Source organism: Petaurus breviceps, unplaced genomic scaffold, assembly GCF_028583685.1.
Source record: "Petaurus breviceps papuanus isolate PSGF00001 unplaced genomic scaffold, PetGlider_PUasm1.0 172, whole genome shotgun sequence".
In the NCBI taxonomy this organism is placed as follows: Eukaryota; Metazoa; Chordata; class Mammalia; order Diprotodontia; family Petauridae; genus Petaurus; species Petaurus breviceps.
Genome location: NW_027185755.1, coordinates 5693134 through 5711443, shown reverse-complemented (window position 1 = coordinate 5711443; position 18310 = coordinate 5693134). Strand labels below are relative to the sequence as shown.

The following is an 18310-nucleotide window of genomic DNA, read 5'->3' as shown; positions in this document are numbered from 1 at the left end:
CCAGTAATACCACTACTAAGTATATACCCCAAAAATATATATATAAAATAAGGAAAACAGATCTCTACAAACAAAAATGTATGTAGCTGCTCTTTTCACAAAGACATAGAACTAGAAATTGAGGCAATGCTCATCAACTGAGGAATGGCTGAACAAGTTGTGATATATGACTGTAACGTACTACTGTGCTGCAAGAAAAGAATGGGATAGTTTTAGAAAAATATGGGAAGAACTAATACAAAGTAAAGTGAGCAGAATCAGGAAAAGTACTTGTAAAAAATGTTTCTACATGTAACTTGGAAATAAGATATACAGGCAATGGGGTATAGAAATCCATCTTACCCTACAAGAAATTAAAGGGGGAGAAGATTTTAATTTTAATTAAAGAAGATTTTAATTACAGGGTGAAGAGAGGCCAGATTGAGGGAAGGGGTATTCAGTATGCTTGCTATCCTGGCGTAAGGGAGTAGGGGAGAGATGGGGAGAAAATTTATAACTCAAAATCTTGTAGAAATGAATGCTGAAAACTAAAAATAAATAAATGCCCCCCTCAAAAAACTAATTTTTGCAACCAGTGTCTCTGATAAAAGCCTCATTTCTAGAACATAGAGAACTGAGTCAAATTTACAAGAATACAAGCCATTCCCCAATTGATAATTAGTCAAAGGATATGAACAGGAAGTTTTCAGAGGAAGAAATTAAAGATCACTATAGTCGTGAAAACAATGCTCTAAATCAATACTGATTAGAGAAATGCAAATCAAAACAACTGTGATAAGGTACCACAAATGCTGGAGAAGATGTGGGAAAAATGGAACACGAATGTATTGTTGGTAGAGTTGTGAACTGATTCAACCATTTTGCAAAGTAAGTGAACTATGCACAAAGGACTATAAAAATGTGCATACCTTTTGACCCAGCAATACCACTTCTAGGGCTTTATCCCAAAGAGATCATCACACAAAATGGGAAAAGAACTCATGTGTACAAAAAATATATCAGTTTTTTTTGTGGTGGCAAGGAGTTGGAAACTGAGGGGATGCCCATCAATTGGGGAATGGCTTAACAAGTTGTGATATATGAATGGAATGGAATTCTATTGTGCTCTAAGAAATGATGAGCAGACAGACTTCAGAAAAACCTGGAAAGACTTATAAGAACTGATGCTGAGTGAGGGGAGCAAAACCAGGAGAACATTTCACAGTTACAGGCACATTCTGTGATGACTAACTTTGATAAGACTTGGCTTTGCTCAGCAATGCAAGGTTCTAAGACAACTCCAAAAGACTCATGATGGAAAATGCCATCCACATCCAGAGAAAGAAATATGGAGCCTAAACACAGACTGAAGCATACTATTTGCTCTCTCCTTTTGTTTTGTTTACTCTTTCTCATTCCATTGGTTATAATTCTTTGTAACATTATTAATGTGAAAATAAATGTAGAGCCTATATTGGATTACAGGCTATCTTGAGAAGGGAGGAGATGATGGGGGAGAAAATTTGGAATTCAAAAGCTTGTGAAACTGAATGTTGTAAATTAAAAATAAATAAATTTTAAAAACAAACAAAAAGATAACTAGCCTTGAAAGATTTAGGAACTCTGTCCAATCACAATTCCAAAGAACTCATAATCAAACAAGCTATCTCCAGATAGAGAGCTAATTGCCTCAGTGCAGACTGAAGCCTATTTTCATTCTTTTTCTTTTCTTTTTAGACATGGCTAATTCAGGAATTTGCTTCACTTGACTCTAGATACTTTTAAGTTTGTTCTTATTCTTCTTGCCTTCTTGATGGTTTAGAGAGGGACAGAGGGGTAGGAAAATAAAAAAAACTAAAAATAGAAATGAATTTCAAAAAGTTATCTATGCTACAAGAGCAAGATGTTCTATGTCTTACCAATCTAAAGAGCTTTCCACCTAAGCCTAGTTATATAGTGTATCTGAGGACTGACCCAGTTAAGCAGAAGACTTAGTAAGATGTTGACCTAATGATGAATTCTTTGGGCAGAGCAACTTATTTAAGAGGGAAAGATTGTCATCTGTACTAGTGGGGGTACCTATACTTATGAAATTAAAGATCTTTCCCAAAGCATCACAGTGCACCTCCCTCGTTTTACTAAGAAAACAAATCAAAAGAAGACAAGAGACTTGTCCATGTTCCAGGGGGATGATACGGCAGAAACAAGACTGAGTCCCAGGCCTGTACTCTCTCCAATGCACCACACTGCTAGGCTCAGTAATAAATTACTAGTTCCAAAAGAAGCATATCATTTACTTTTACAAAACTATGGCAATTATTCCCAAGAATGTAAGAGGTAAGAATCCAAACCAATAAAGTGAAAAGTGTACTTTCTAATTTCTTTAGTAATGTGATCTGGCTTCTGATTAGCCCGGACCTCTTACTCAAAACCCCTTGGTTATTTTTAACTGGTTATGCCCCTCAGAATAAAATAATTTCAGGAAACACATTATCTGCAAAACCAAAAACATTCACTCTTCTTACCCTTCTTTGACTTCGAATTTCATTTTCTTTTCCCCTTGTTCCTAAAAGGGAATAGTTAAAAATTTCATTAAGAGACTATGCTTAGAAAGGCACCAGAATGAAGAATTTAGTTGGTGCCTGCTACTTTACTAGAGGATATGGGAAATATCAACAACACCTTCCCTGACCTCAAGCAATTTATAATCCAGCTAATGTAAATAGCATATTAGTAAAAAAAAAATTATATATATATTATATATATATAAATAAAAATTATATACACACATACATATCTACATTTATTTATTTCCTTATGAAGATGGTAGACTAGGGAGCGGCTAGGTAGCACAGTGAATAGAGCACTGGCCCCAGACTCAGGAGGACCTGAATTCAAATCTGACCTCAGACACTTAACACTTTCTAGCCCTTTGACCTTGGGCAAGTCACTTCACCCCAAATGCCCAGCCCCCTCCCCCCTCCAAAAAGCAATAAAATAAATTAAAATGAAAGGGGTAGACTTAATAGTATTAACTAAAAATGCTACAGGAATTATAAAGAGAAAATGAGAGCTGCCTGGAATGACAGGGAATCATTTTTAGAAGGAATCTCCAAAATCCCCCTCCTGCTGCCCAATGAATTCCCCCCCTTTGATATAACATTCCTAATGGACAGTCATTGGCCGAGGCACAAATTACAGAAATGGGCCTCTAACAGTTCTACTTTTGATGAGAAACTACTCTAAGTTGTCATCCAGAGTAGAAATCATCCTTAAAAAAAAAATACACAAGATGGCCCCACAAAAACACTAGGTATATTTTCAAGTATAGTTAATAAAACAACATTTCTATAAGTGATTGCTAGTGGATCAGTGAAAAGACCCATTTATATATTAAAATTGTACAAAAAAATTATGACATCATGAAAAATAAATTAAGGCTAGCTGGAAGTGCTATTCTCCCTTCAAAATCAGGCTTAGCATGAAGTAGCTACTTTATGTTTAAGTATATTTAATACCTTCAGGTCACCTCTATGGCTAAAATCTCTATTTGAAGCTGCCATTTTTCAAGATATCACCAGTCTGTATCTTTCCTCTTGGTCATACTGTTGGGAAAAGCTATTTATATTGCCTATCTTTACCTCCTCATTGTCCACTCATATTCAGAAGCTGACTTCAACCCATCATTCAAGTGGAACTACTATCTCCCTAAGTCATTTGCAATAAAAATGCTAAATCCAATAGTTTTCTCAGCCTTCAGTCTTCTTGACCCATCTACAGCTTTTCATACTGCTGATTAATGTTCCTCCTTTTCCCCAAATGCTCTCTCTTCACTCAGTCTTAATGACAAGGCTCTCTCTATATTCTTCTGCTACCTATCCGACTAAAGCCTCTCAGTTTCCACTGCGGGATCTTTCTACATATGTCATCCTTTTAAATGATTATACCTCAAGGCTCCCTTCTGGGTCCTCTTCTCTTCCTTTTCTATACTCTTCCCTTGGTAATCTCATCACTTCCCATGGGTTCATCTGTAGCTCTATACAGATATCTGGTCCTCATCTCTCTCCTAAGGGACAGAACTTCACTATCAATTGCTTTCTATACATCCACACCTAGATATTCCATATGTATCTCAAACCAAACATTCTCCCAAAAGTCACCTCTTCCTAACTTCTGTGTCAAAGGCACTAATGAACCTTTCATTTGCCTAGATCTGAAACCTTGGAGTCATCCTCAACTCTGCACTCTTTCTCACCATCCATCCATCTCCCATTAGTTTTTAAGTCTTGTCAACTCTATTTGCACATCATCTCTCAATGGTCTGTCTTTCTTCTCACAAGGCCACCACCCAAATCACCACCCCTTTTACCTCCTCTCACCTAGACTGCTGCAGTAACCTCCTAACTGGTATCCCTGTCTCCAATACCAATCTTCTTCATTCTATCATCTACACAGATGTTGAACTGATACTCTAAAGCACAGAGCTGAACATGCCACTCTCCTGCTCAAGATATTATCATGGTTCCCTACTGGTTCTGGGATCACATATAAATTCTGTTTGGCACTGAAAGCCATTCTCAAGCTGCTCCTACTACATCTTCCCTGGAGTCTATTGTTCCTCCTTTGGTCTCAAAAAGGACCAGATTACACCTTACTTCATGTACTATTTATACTCCAAAGAAAACTGGCTGAATTGCTATTTCCCATCTATGATATTCCATCTCTCCAGTCTGTGCCTCAGCATACACCTAGAATGCTCTCCTTCCTCACCTTCACATCTTGGAATTCCTAATTCCCTTTATGACTCAGCTCAAATGCCACCTCTTACAGGAAGCTTTTTCTGATTCCCCCAGGGAGTAATGCTTTCTACTTCCTATTCCCCTAAATTTCCTCTGTTGTGTTCATGTATAGGTGTGTGGTATGTGATATGTATATCCCATATACAGTGATGTGCGTATAATGTATCCATAGTCTATATTACATACACTTTATGGATATACTGTACAGCCAATATGTGGTATCCACATAGCTGTACAGTTTCCTCCCCCAGTGCACTGTAAGCTCAAGGGAAGGAACTGCTTCATTAATGGATTTGCGTCCCCACAGCCTAACAGACGCTAAATAAATACTTGTTGAATTAAGTTGCGATTTGATAATGTGGGTGTTTCTTTCTTACCCCTTCTCAGACAATGAATATTATATATACTTCAATATGAAGTATTTATCTTTGTTTCAAAACCTTAACCAAGAAAAAGAGGTACTTAAGAAGCTGCCAATCTGGGGGATAGGTAATTCCAAGGAGTACCACCTACTATAGCATATACTCCTACCTTAGTATACTAGCAACCATCCAGGTCAATATTATTACAAAGAAATCAAGTTTGAGGTTAGAAGAGATGGTCTGAAATTTCAAGAGGCAATTACTTCCAATAGCCTACAAATACAAGAATAACTTTCAATCAACAACAATATTCTCCTTTTCTAGCATTACTGAAATTCAATATGTCCTCATCAACAGTAACTCTAGATATCATTTTCCCTACCAAAAGGGCCATGTATACAAAACAAAAGGCGGTAAATAATAAACTAAATAAATAAGATTCTTCAAGTTACCTTTTCTTCAAGATCTTCTTCCTTCTCTATGTTCATTTCTTGCTTTATCTCTCCAGTTGTCCCTTCTGACTTCCTTTTACTGGATCTGCCATTAAAAATGCAACAAGTCCCAATTTGAAAAGAAGGCAAACTTCTTATCTATACTAATAATAATGCTCTCACAATTCAGAGAACTACAGGTTTTACACTTACCTTATTTACAAAAAGGTCCACATAATTTCATACTGATTAAAATCCCAATCTGTTTGCAAATTATCTCAAACTGTTTCTATCTTCATCCCCCAAATGATTTTGTAAAGGAAGATGTTTTTAACAGCACTGAAAATCCACTCACATAATGAGATCTCCAAAGACATTAATAAACTCATAGGTAACATTTAAATATGCTCTTCAGAAATATTTAAATCACTATTCGTAAAGAAAAATTGCCTAATTAAGGCATAGGCCATACTGACCCTTTTGAAAACAGAGATATAATAGGAGGTTGCTTGCCAGAGCTTCTTGTAATCCTTGAGCTAGCTGAAGATTCTGTTTAAAAAGAAAAAGAAACTCAAGGTAAACCCTCATTATATAAATGAAAACAGCACCTGGTCTGTTTAACAACAGTTGAAAAAAACCCAAAGGGCAGAAATGTAGTACTTCACCAACATGATCAAACCATTGAAGGAAAAAGAATGAAATTAACAACATTCTATGAGATATGAGATGAATTTTTCATCCATTCAATTAACCATAGGAGGCTATGATTCCTATAGAAGGAAATCCCACAATACCATTGATGATGCATCAAAATCAAGGCAACTCACTAGTCTATTTTAACTTCTAAACTAGAATGAAAGTGTATTACATTATCTAACTTAGCAATAAACGCTACAAAAACAAGAAATGTAGGCTGATAGTGCCAATGATGGCATCTGAAGGTTTAAAGAGAACAAGCAGTAGATTCAGACACACACAGACTATTCTACATAGTCTAATGAACTCAAGTTCATTCATAAGTAAATATTTGTTTACTATTTCTGTGCAAGACTCAAGTATTCTATCTTAAGGTCTGTTTTGTACCAGATATGAATGAAAAGGATCCAAGGACAGCACTACCTGTGTAAATATTCTCACACTTGGTTGGCAAGCTAGAGAGTCCCTTCCCTTCAAGCACAGTGTAACATTAAAATTATTGTAATTAACTTATATGTACAAAGTTTAAATTCATTTACTTTTAGACTCGCCATCTGATTTATTCCTTCTAGATTTTCTGGTTTTTGACAAAGATGTTGATGATCCAGTTGCTTCCTCCATCTCTACTGTACTATCTTCTTCAATACTTTTCTCAAAATCGTCGTCGCTGGTATAAACACCGTTTTCTAAAGAACCATTCACTTTTGGATTGAGAGTATCGTCTCTATTCTCCAAAGACAATTCTTTATTTAACAAGAATTTTACTTTTGCCAAGTAATCCTCCTAAAGCAGAATAGAAACAATTTAAACAATAATTAGCACAAGAAAGCCTACAATAAAACCTGGATACTTTCCATCTACTCTATCACTGTATTTAATATATTAATTTAAAGTATTAAATAAAATGTATTTAATATCAAGCAAAGGCTTGTGAAAAAGGATCATTTCATCTCCCTGTGTCTTTAACAAAGTATACAAATACATTAGAAAGAAACAGCCATGTTAAAAATGTAAGAAAAAGACTTACTTCAGAAAGCTCTTCTTTGTGCAATTTGATCTCCAAGTCAAATAACTGATGCTGTACTTGTGCTTGCAGAAATTCATGCAGCAGACTTATTTTCCTCTTAATAAACTCCTAGAGAAAAGATTGATCATCTGGAGTCTCAAGAACTTTCCAGACATTTGAATTGCAAAGATGCAGCTAAATGACACTGGCAGCACACAACAATCCAGACACACAAAGCACTGGACAGCAAAGGAATGATACAGATCCATGAAATAGAAATATTCTAAGACACAGTAACACTCTACTTCACCACACCTATTATGAAAGGAACAAATCTACCTTAGGCAAAGTCTCTCATTTTAATACAATACCTATAAGAAGAAAATTATGAGAGGAAAAAGTATAAGGATATGGAAGATGAAAATCCTGTTTCTATAGATCTTCTAATGGAGCTAGTGGGTCAAGTTAATGGGCTCAAGGAAGTCTTAAGTCATCAATTAACTGCAGCTTTTGAAATTGTTTTAAGACAGTAATTTTTAATTCAACTATTCTAAATGAGGGTTAGCTGAATAGTGTTCACTGAAGTATAGGTTCTGGTAAGGTATTTGGAATATATTCTCTTTGAAATAATCTCTCTTTCTGGGATTAGTTTTCGATGATGATGACAAGGATGTGCAGACTAGATTTCCCTGGAGAGAAATTCCTTCCACCAATGCAAATTGTTAACTCTCTGTACCTTTTCATGTTAGAGAGCTGCCTGGAGCAACTTGTGTGATCTGTTGCTGATCATACTTACTAGCATGTTATCAGAAGTACAACTTGAACCCATATCTTTCTTGCCTTTTTTTTTTGGAGGGGGGAATAAAGGGCAATTGGGGTTAAATGACTTGCCCAAGGTCACACGGGTAGCAAGTGTTAAGTGTTAAGGCCAGCTTTCACCTCCTGACTCTTAGGGCCCATGCTCTATTCACGGTACCACCTAGCCATCCCCCTCCCTCCCATATCTTTGTAACACCAACCAAGGTCAGCCCACTAACCCATGCTGCCTCTCTTCTTTTTGTTAAAAGCACACTGAAATGATAATGCCCATTAAAAACTCAATATCTATCTTGGGCATCCATAATAACCTGGAGAAACTTACATAAACTGATGTTGAGTGAGAAGAGGAGAACCAGGACAAATTTGTACACAATTACAGACACAACATATGTGTGGTGACTAACTTTGAGAGACTGGACTCCTCTCAGCAATGTAAGGTTATAAAACAGTCCAACATTAGAAATTAACAAAAATCATCTAAAAAGGAATTACCTTTTCTGGAACAATAGCCTCATCCTTTTCTAAATCTTTAAGCCTGAAAGAAGAAAACAAGAGTTGTTACAGTACAGTATCTCCTATAGCCAAAACACACAAATACACCTCCTAAAGCAAAATAAAGACAATGGAAATATACATTTCTACAATAAATCTGGGCCAGGGATGGTGGGATAAAAATAGAGAATATCAAGTTCATGAGTTCCTAAAAATAATGCAATCAAAACAAAAGGACCAAAGCATGCTATAATATCACTAACATACCCAGTGGGGCTACATGCCTTCTTTAAATGTCAAAAGGTGCCCAGGTATACTTTATCAGTTGGCTCAAATGAAACCTAGAAGGACTCTCCTTTGCTGGCTCATCATCCATCATGCTCCCTAACTGTGGGCATTCCAAAGGCTTTGTCCTGGACCTTCTTTCTCTTTCCTTTGCTCTTCATGATCTGACTAGATCCCATGGGTTTCATTATCCTCACCATGAAATAATTCACAGATCTATAAATCAACTCCAGACTGTAGTCTCTCTCAAGTTCCAGATCACCAACTACTTACTGGACACTTCAAACTGTATGTATATTGCCTAGATATCACAAATTCAGTATGTCTAAAGCAGAACACCATAAACTGATACAAAACAAAGTGATCATAACAAGAACAATTTATACAATGACTTCGTTATCATTCAGTCATGTCTGACTCTCTATGCCCCTGTTTTTCTTGACAAACATGCTGGAGTATTTTGCCATTTTCTTCTCCAGATCATTTATCATATGAGGAAACAGAGGCAGACAGAGTTAAAGTCATTTGCTCAGGGTCCCATAACTTAGTATCTGAGGCCAAATCTGATTTCAAGTTTTCCTGACTCTGGACTGAGTGCTCTATCCACCTAGCTGCCCCACACAATGACTACAGTTCTGTAAAAGAAAACCGAAAAACTCAAGAACCATGATCAATGCAGTGATCAATCACAACTCTAAAAGACTAATGATACATCATGTTTCCTACATCTTAGGAAAGAATTTTGTAATCAAGATTAAGAGGGAAGTGGAAAATTGGGAAAGAATTTTACAGTGCCTCTGATTAAGGCCTCATTTCTAAAATATACAAAGAACTGAGTCAAATCTATAAGAATACAAGTCATTCCCCAATTGATAAACGGTCAAAGGATATCAACAGGCAGTTTTCAGGATGAAATTAAAGATTTATAATAAGTACACGAAAAAATGCTCTAAATCACCATTGAGTAGAGAAATGCAAATCAAAACAACTTTGAGGTACCACATCTGACAGGCCAGATTGGCTAAGATAACAAAAGAGGAAAATGATAAATGCTGAAGAGGATGTGGAAAAATTGGAACACTAATGCATTGTTGGTGGAGTTGTGAACATATCTAACCATTCTAGAGAGCAACCTGGAACTATGCCCAAAGGGCTATAAATAAGTGCATAGCCTTTGTCCCAGCAATACCACTTCCAGGGCTGTATCCCACAGAGATCGATCATAGAAGTGGGAAGACCCGTAGGGAAAAAAAATACTTATAACAGCTCTTTTTGTGGTGGCAAAGAACTGAAAATCAAGGGGAAGCCCATCAATTGGGGAATGGCTGAACAAGTTGTGGTATATGAATGGAATATTATTGTGCTATAAGAAATGAAGAGCAGACAGACTTCATCATAACCTGCAGAGACTTTTATAAACTGATGTTGAGGGAGAAGAGCAGAACCAGGAGAAATCTGTACACAATTAAAGACACATTGTATGTGTGATATGGACCAACTTTGTCAGACTGGACTCCTCTCAGCAATGTAAGGTTATAAGACAACTCCAAAAGACATGATGGAAAGAGATCCAAAGAAAGAACTAGAGTCTGAATGCAGACTGAAGCAAACTTAACATAAAACCAGCCTTGGGACCTTGGGCAAGTCACTTAACCCCAATTGCCCTCCAAAAGGGAAAAAAATAAGTTCTTAAATGTTTTTGATAAGACTAACTGCAATCTTATTGTAAAAGTTACTATTTTGGAAAGGTTTTTCTAGTTTAAATTTTTGCTAGTATTCCTATGGTCAAAAAAAAAAAAGTAATCGGGGCAGCTAGGTGGTATAGTGAATAGAGCTCCAGCCCTGGAGTCAAGAGAACCTGAGTTCAAATCTAGACTCAGACACTTGACAGAAAACTAGCCATGTGACCTTGGCTGAGTCATATAATCCCAAATGCCCTACCTTCCCCCCTCCAAAAAGTTAAAAAAAAATTGACTAGAAGTGAGGCCACATACTTTTCAGTCATTGTAAATATGTCATTTTATTTTTCATGACTATACTTAGTTGTTGCAAAGAAAGGATTTGGGGGGGGGAAGCAGGGGGGAAGGTAGTGACAATGATACCAAAAAAGGGACAAGAAAATAAAGAATGTCAATGAATCGTTAAAAAAAATAGAGAGCTGGAGAAAGTTCAAAACAGAAAAACAGTATAGGAATTACCTCATTAAATTTGAAATAACCATAAAAACTCCCCCCATATTGTAAAGAATTCATGGTTTCATATGCAGTTCTTTTTCTGTTCTTGTTTATAGAGGGAAATTTTTGTGTTTGTTTATATTTGTTAAGTTTGCAATAATAAGGAAAGTTAAAAGTAAGAATTCTGATTTTTTAAAACCTAAACTCCCCTCCCTTCCTCCCTAATTATCTGGTATTTAACTTCCATTTATTTATTCTGGATGTACTTACAGATATGCTTGCTGTATTCTCCAACAGAAAATAAATTTGCTTGAGTAGAGGCTACTTTTTTTGTTTTTAATTATTGTATGGCTAGCACCTTGGATGTGAATACCTACTTATCCTCCAAGCTGACAGGTGCTTAAAGTATGCTTACTGATTGATTGAATACCTATTCAAGGAAGGATATGGCATGGGTTGTTGGTTAAGGAATAGAAACTAGCCTTCAAAATTCAGTGAATTTCGAGAGACAACACTATCTGTTGTCCCTTTATGAACCCTCTTAGGGTATGCAATGCTTCCAAAAGCATCAGTAGTTTTTTAGCATTGAAAATCCATGGGGGAAAAAAAGGGGGGGGAGGGGGTTTCCTTCCCTCCCTTCCATCTCTTAAAAAACCACCTCAAATCACTTTAAAGAGAGGCACATAGGGGTGGCTGGGTTGCCAATTGAATAGAGCACCAGCCTGGAGTCAGGAGGACCTGACCCGAGTTCAAATCCAGTCTCAGACATTTAACATAAAACCAGCTTTGTGATCTTGGGCAAGTCACTTAACCCCAATTGCCATGCCTCCCCCCCTCCAATAAAAAAAAAGGGGGGGGGGGAGAGGCACATTTCATTACTATCTCTTTTTTAGGAGAAGAGGGGAATCACATAGATAATTCACAGGTCAAGTAGAGCTGTGATTAAATGACTTCAAAAATCATGAACAAAAGGAAAAAAAAACATTTCACCAGCTGTATATGGTTTTCTATCTTAATTATGAAGCTCTCAAAAATACATCTATACTGCTGCCAAGATAACAGATCAACATGGTGAATGTGAGTGCCTCAAAACCAGTAAAGATACAGACAAGCTACTGAGGAGACAAAGTCACTCCACCGCCAAATGGCATCCCAAAATGGAAACTGGGCTTACTCTAGGTAAGGTAAGAGCATCATCATCTGTATATAGCCTACCATTATGTCATAAGTTGGGTTTTATATTCACATGAAATCAAGGAGCATGAGGGAGAGGAGAAAAGCAGAGAGTGGGCTTTCTATATGTAAAGGAAAGCAACTGGATCTCAACAGAAATGTCAATAGCAAGGTCCTGTCCTGCACAAGAAGTGGGTCAACCAACACCAGACCCTTAGCTCAGAATGGTCTTTATAAGGAAGAAAAGTAAATCAAAAAATCAGAAAAGTAAAAGTACCTAAGGGTCAAAGAATCTCACTGATTATGTTACTGTTTAGTAGTGAGATTTTAAATATGTGCTAAAGTGATCTCCAATCACCTGCAGTATTCTAAAGAAAATAGCCAATACAGGAATGAATGTCATAAGGTACTAAATTACTCAGGACAGGTTGATAGAAGCCTGCATCTGGACATTAGCAGATTAGTAGAAATAACAGTAGATTTGGAATCCAAGGACCTGGGATGGAAATGAGTACAGTTAGTTGCCATCTGCATGACTTTTGGCAACACCTCCATACACAGACCACCTTCTGGTCCCTTTATATGCAAAAAGAGGGAATGAACAGGACGACCTGGAATAGTCACTTCTAAGTCTATTATCTGATATAAAACAATCAATATAATTAGTAATCAAACTGAGGAGATCCTAGGTTCCAAGACCTACCACAGATTTGAATACAAAGCTCAAAAAACTCAGATTACTACCAGCAAACATACCAACACTGAAATCATGTACATGTAAAGAAAGAATAGCCATGTAGCTAGCTGTTGCACAGTGAGCTGAATTGGGATCATCACAAGAAAAGAGTAAGAAAACAAAACAAAAAACCACAAAGCTTCTGGAGATGCATTATAATAGATTTAAGGCAATAACTGTAGGTTGATGAAAACCAAATACTTACCTTTGTTTATTTCACTTCATGTTTTAACAATATACTTTGAAAAGGTAGGACAAGCTTCAGTTAACTTCATTTTCCTGAGCCTTTCTTTGACATGCCTTAAGTTAAAAGCTAGCCAGTGACAAAGCAAACAATTTTTTTTTTAAAAGATTAAATAGACCAACTTATAATAGCACTATCAGATGCTCTTTTAAAGCTAAGTTTCAGGGCAACCGCAATCTGAAGCAAAATTAAAAATAGCCATAGGTTTTGTAAAATGAGAGCAGTAGTCCCAAAGAAAAGGATTAAATAGCAAACCAAATCTGCAAAGAAAAAAAAATCATAGTTATATACTGGGCTTGTCAGCTTTATCCAAAGAGATATCACAAATGCCACTACTATCAATTTTAATAAGGTTACTAATACACACTGCATATTATACTGTTACAGGGAATGAGTTTTATATCAAACTGAATCAAAACATTAATTACTCTTCATCATACTAATAGTACTAAGATAGAAGACCATCTTATCTTCCACAGACAAAAAATTCCTAGCCTTTGGCTACTCTTAAAGGAAGTTGCCTCTCCCATATGAAACCATCCTTGCCTCAGTCACTATAGGAACCAATACAAGATACATATCTTCCCCATTCCCCCCCCCCACTCCGGTGCAATGCTCTAGATGTTTTAGAAAAAAACTGACCAGTAACAGTCATGTTTTTATCACCAAGAACTATGCCTTGCATAGTCTAGTGGCCAGGATGCTTTCCTTTTGGTTTGGTAGGCTTGGCGCTTCTGCATCAAAGAGAGATGGGCTATATTTTTGAGAGTAAAACTCATTTTATTTGTCTCAGCTTATCTTTGTAGGGCTGGAAGGATCTAGAACCACTTCTTAGAACTTTCAGGTAAGTTGATCTTAGTTTGATCCTTGGGCTTCCAGCATTCTGACACCTCTGTAGGTCACTCTCCCAAAATAGAGAAGAGAAAATAAAGTGCTCTCATAGGCAACCAGTTTTTGAACATTTTAATAATAAAAATAGTTTTATGTATTATTTAAGTTTTGTTTACAAATACTTCAATGGCTGAAATAAGTTCATATTAGAAATTAAATGCTGTAAATGTGCAATCTTTCAACATTCAAAGCTTAAGAGTAAACAAAAGGCCTGAAAAGAAAATAGACTTTCTTATAACTTTTGAAATAGCTTTCTAAACCTGTAAAGATACAACTTCGAAAAAAAAAAATAATTTGTTGTTTAGGAATGTCTGATTCTTTGTGACCCCATTTGAGGATGTTCTTAGAAAAGATACCCAGAGTGTTTTGCCCTTTCCTTCTCCAGCTCATTTTATAGATGAAGAAACTGAGGCAAACAGAGTTGAGTGACTTGCCCAGCTAGCAAATGTCAGAGGCCACATTTGAACTCGGGCCCAGTGCTCTATCCCTGGTGTCCCAAAATATAATTAGAGGTATGGTAGAATTTCCACAGTCTAGAAATTTCACTGAAGGAGTCATTTTAGATGGCTGAGAGTTTAAAACTCCACCATAAATAAAGTGTTTTATTTTGTCATTTGTGATGGAAATTCAGTCAATAACACTTATTAAGTCTGTTCAAAGGGCAAGGCACAGCACTGGTATACCTTCCCAGCTTTCTTTTTTTTTTTTTTCTGGAGGGGAGAAAGTAGGGCAATTGGGGTTAAGTGACTTGCCCAAGGTCATAAGGCTAGGTTTTTGTGTTACCTGTCTGAGGCGGATTTGAATTCGGGTCCTCCAGACTCCAGGGCTGGTGCTCTATTTACTGAGCCTATTTACTTGAACCTAAGAACAACCATCAAGGTCATCTATCTGAATATTCATGATTGTGAATTAATACAGTAATGCCCCAGGGGCAATTTCCCCCTTTTCTAAATGACTCCAAACAGCCATATTTTTTTTTAACTTCTCAGGTAAATTTGTTTAAATAACTTCTGGGACCATCTGTGGGTACCTAAAAACCTATCAACTCCTCCATACTTCGAATTTCTAGGTTTGGAAGTAAAATTATAAAGTTTCTTAGAACTATGTATGTTAAAAGTAAACAGAACCTGAGCCCCTGAAAAAGTACAAGTGCATAAACTTTATACTGCATGAATTTTTACATTTATTTATGTTTTCTCAGAAACACTTTATACTTTTCCTACATGATACCAGTATTTATCTTGGACAAATGAAGTTCTCAGGTAACACAGTTCTGGACATCTGAAGTGTTAGTGGGCATAATTTAAGTATAAGACATAATTCCATATTCCCTAAAAATGAAAGTCATTTCAAATTAATTCATAAACTATTCATCTTTCTGCCTGGCACAGGTACACTATAATAATATTGGTATAAGATACCTTGCACAAAGAAGTTACTTAGCAAATATTTATTGTACTTAACTGAATATGAACTGAATATGTAAATCAACTTTTCTTCATTTCAGTAGTTAATTTCCTTTGAAGAGTGTTAACTACAAAGATAACTATGAGTATAATAATTATTACCATATAAAATGGAGTTTAGTACACTCTTCCAGTTGGATTTATATTTATACATTAATGCCTAGAAATTAAAACAATACTGATACCACCTTGTTCTTCAAAAGTCATTTCTGAATCCCTATGCTCCACAGAATATTGGACAAGAGTTAGGTTTTGTATGGATGGTTATAAAGATCCCAGGCCATAGAGGCCCCGCATTCTAGGATTAGTATATATATTGCTATTTATTTTACAGAGTTTCTCTGAGGAAAGCACTTTCTAAACTAAAAAGCAAATAAATGTAAATTCTGGAGCTATCCTAGTGTCACTTCATCACTGGAAGTCCTTTAGCAGGAGGACAATCACTTGTCAAGGATGTTGAAACCCTGACCAGCTCACTCTTGGTAATGGTAAGACCAAAGATCAATGAATATCCCTTCTAACTAAATATCTGATAGTCTAAGAGTAAACCTAAAATGCAAAGTGAGGCTTGTTTTCTCACTAAAGCATACTCTATTAATTCAGTCCAGCACCTGCTTTATATAAAAGAGAAATTGAGCAACTTATGACTGAATGAATATATCTAAGAATTTTCTAAGAAAATAATACAAAAGTGAAATGGTTGTCAGAAGATGGGAAATTCCCTATCAACTGGAGGTATTCAATACAGGACTTGAACTAAGAGATGGGGATGAGAGAGAGGGAGGTCATTAATCAAACAGGAGGTAAAGGTCCTTTCAAAATCTATGATTCAAAGTGACTTGCCCAAAGTTACCTAGAAAAATAGCAGATACAGAACCAGAATCAGGTCCTCCAATTACTAATCCAACTATTAACAAAACTCAGCAAAATCTTATCTATCCTCATTATTGTAGTTTGTATACTGTTATACACAGTGCTCCTCAAGTTCTAAGACAAAATGTTAAAAAAAAAAAACCCTCACTCAGAATTATTTAAATTGAGAACTTGGTGGGGATACCAAGAAATCTGCAAGAATTTGCTTTAAGGTCTCTAAACACCATGTTTAAATTTTATCTACATCATCTCTCAAGAATGCCACTCTAAGTTCATCAACTAAGATTTTAAAAACTCATTCATATTTTTCAGTGCCTTGATGCAAATAACATCAAAGTATAATTAAACTTTTTTTCTAATGCTAAGAGCTATCTCCCTCTTAAAACAACAATATTTAAAATAGCAAACATCAGGTAATAAGATACCCAATACTACACTTTGAACATGTATGATACCAATATCTTACTAATCATAGCCACTCTTTTATGAAGTAAATATCCTCTGTGAAATGGGGACAAGGGAGAGATTTAGTTAGCTCTTGAAGTTCTCAGTTGTCGAATCACTGGAGTGCCAGGATAAACTTGAAGTTCTTGGCTCTAACCACTAAACAATACATGGTGGCAAATGAATCTCAAAGTCATCCAATAAGAATACACTTTTCAAAAATTAGATTACACTCGGGGTCCATAGAAAAATTTCTGCTAAAGCAGACTAGGCAGCTGACATCTGTGCTAGTCAGTTTACAGTTACCTGAACATCATAATTACCTCCCTTGAGGATGGAGCCAAAAAATAAGACTGTAAATTACAGTAGTAAAACAAAGTAACCAAAGGTTATCCTTCCATAATACGGGAAATAGTGACTGATTAATTGTAATGGCACTGGAAGGAGAGCAAACCAATGGCTAGCTACCTGATAAAGGTCCTTCCCAGAGAACTTGTATTTGCTATCACTATTACAACAAAAAACAAATGCCTTGCTACCGATCAATTTGCAGGGAAATACGATAAAACAGTACTTCTAAACGAGTGATTCTGCTATTAATTTCATGAAATAGACTAAAGATGGCTCAAGTAGGCATTTCACAGGTCTTTAGAGGCACTAGGGATAAATGGATGAGAACTACAAGTCGGGTAACAAATCCTGCAGGAGGTGAAATCCATGTGTGGGACAGCTCTCCCCTGGCTACCTCGTGCCCCAAGAAGGAATGCCTCGGGAGAGGAAGGCGGAGCAAGCCCACCCCAAGCCAGAGGATGGAAGGAGAGCCCACGGGCCTTCCAAAAGGACCACCGGGGCTGGGGAGGCGTGCGCCCTGGCTCTCGCGTGGGTCAAACGCGACCTCCCCAGCAGCAGCCCCAAGCCCCAGCCGACCATTCCCGGGCCCCTGTGGGGCACGAGAAGGCGATGGGGGCCCCCAGGCGGAGGCGTGGGCTTTGGAGGCAGCCTCCCCCACTTCCTGTCACTGGCACCACTGGATCCCGGCACCTCCGCCTGCCGGGGCGTCCCCCGTCTTCAGTCCCCCCCCAGCCCTCCAGGGTGAAACTGACAGCCCTGCCCGGCTGCTAAGGCCCGGGGCAGGTCAAGGGGGTCCCGGCCCAGGGCCGCCCCTCTCCCTCCTCACGCACCTCCAAGACACGACACGGCGTTTTGGCGCCAAATGTACCAGGGAGCTGGGAGGACGGCGGCGGCAGCTACGCCAGACGGGGTCCTCGCGGACCGAAGCCCCCGGAGGGACCCTCGGCCGCTAGCCCCGCCAACGGCCAACGGCCGGGGAGCGCGAGCCCTCTGCCCCGACTCGGGGCCTGGCACGGCACCGGTCCAGGCCTGTCAGGTGTACCACGCGCGGCTGCCCCGACCCATTCCGGCCCTGCCTGGCCCAGCGCG

The 18310-nt window shown here is 37.7% G+C and overlaps 1 protein-coding gene across 2 annotated transcripts in view; it reads right to left on the bottom strand.

Moving 5' to 3' along the window:
* Nucleotides 1-18310, bottom strand: part of DNMT1 (DNA methyltransferase 1) — a 48461-nt gene that overhangs the window by 29707 nt on the left and 444 nt on the right. For both annotated transcript variants that reach the window (XM_069083107.1, XM_069083106.1), the window contains exons 2-7: nucleotides 8585-8627; nucleotides 7295-7402; nucleotides 6807-7050; nucleotides 6048-6120; nucleotides 5593-5677; nucleotides 2505-2545 (exon numbers count right to left, since the gene is read on the bottom strand). In XM_069083107.1, the coding sequence (XP_068939208.1) occupies nucleotides 2505-2545; nucleotides 5593-5677; nucleotides 6048-6120; nucleotides 6807-6888 (281 nt within the window). In that variant the 5' untranslated portion in view covers nucleotides 6889-7050; nucleotides 7295-7402; nucleotides 8585-8627. The remainder of the gene's footprint in view (nucleotides 1-2504; nucleotides 2546-5592; nucleotides 5678-6047; nucleotides 6121-6806; nucleotides 7051-7294; nucleotides 7403-8584; nucleotides 8628-18310) is intronic.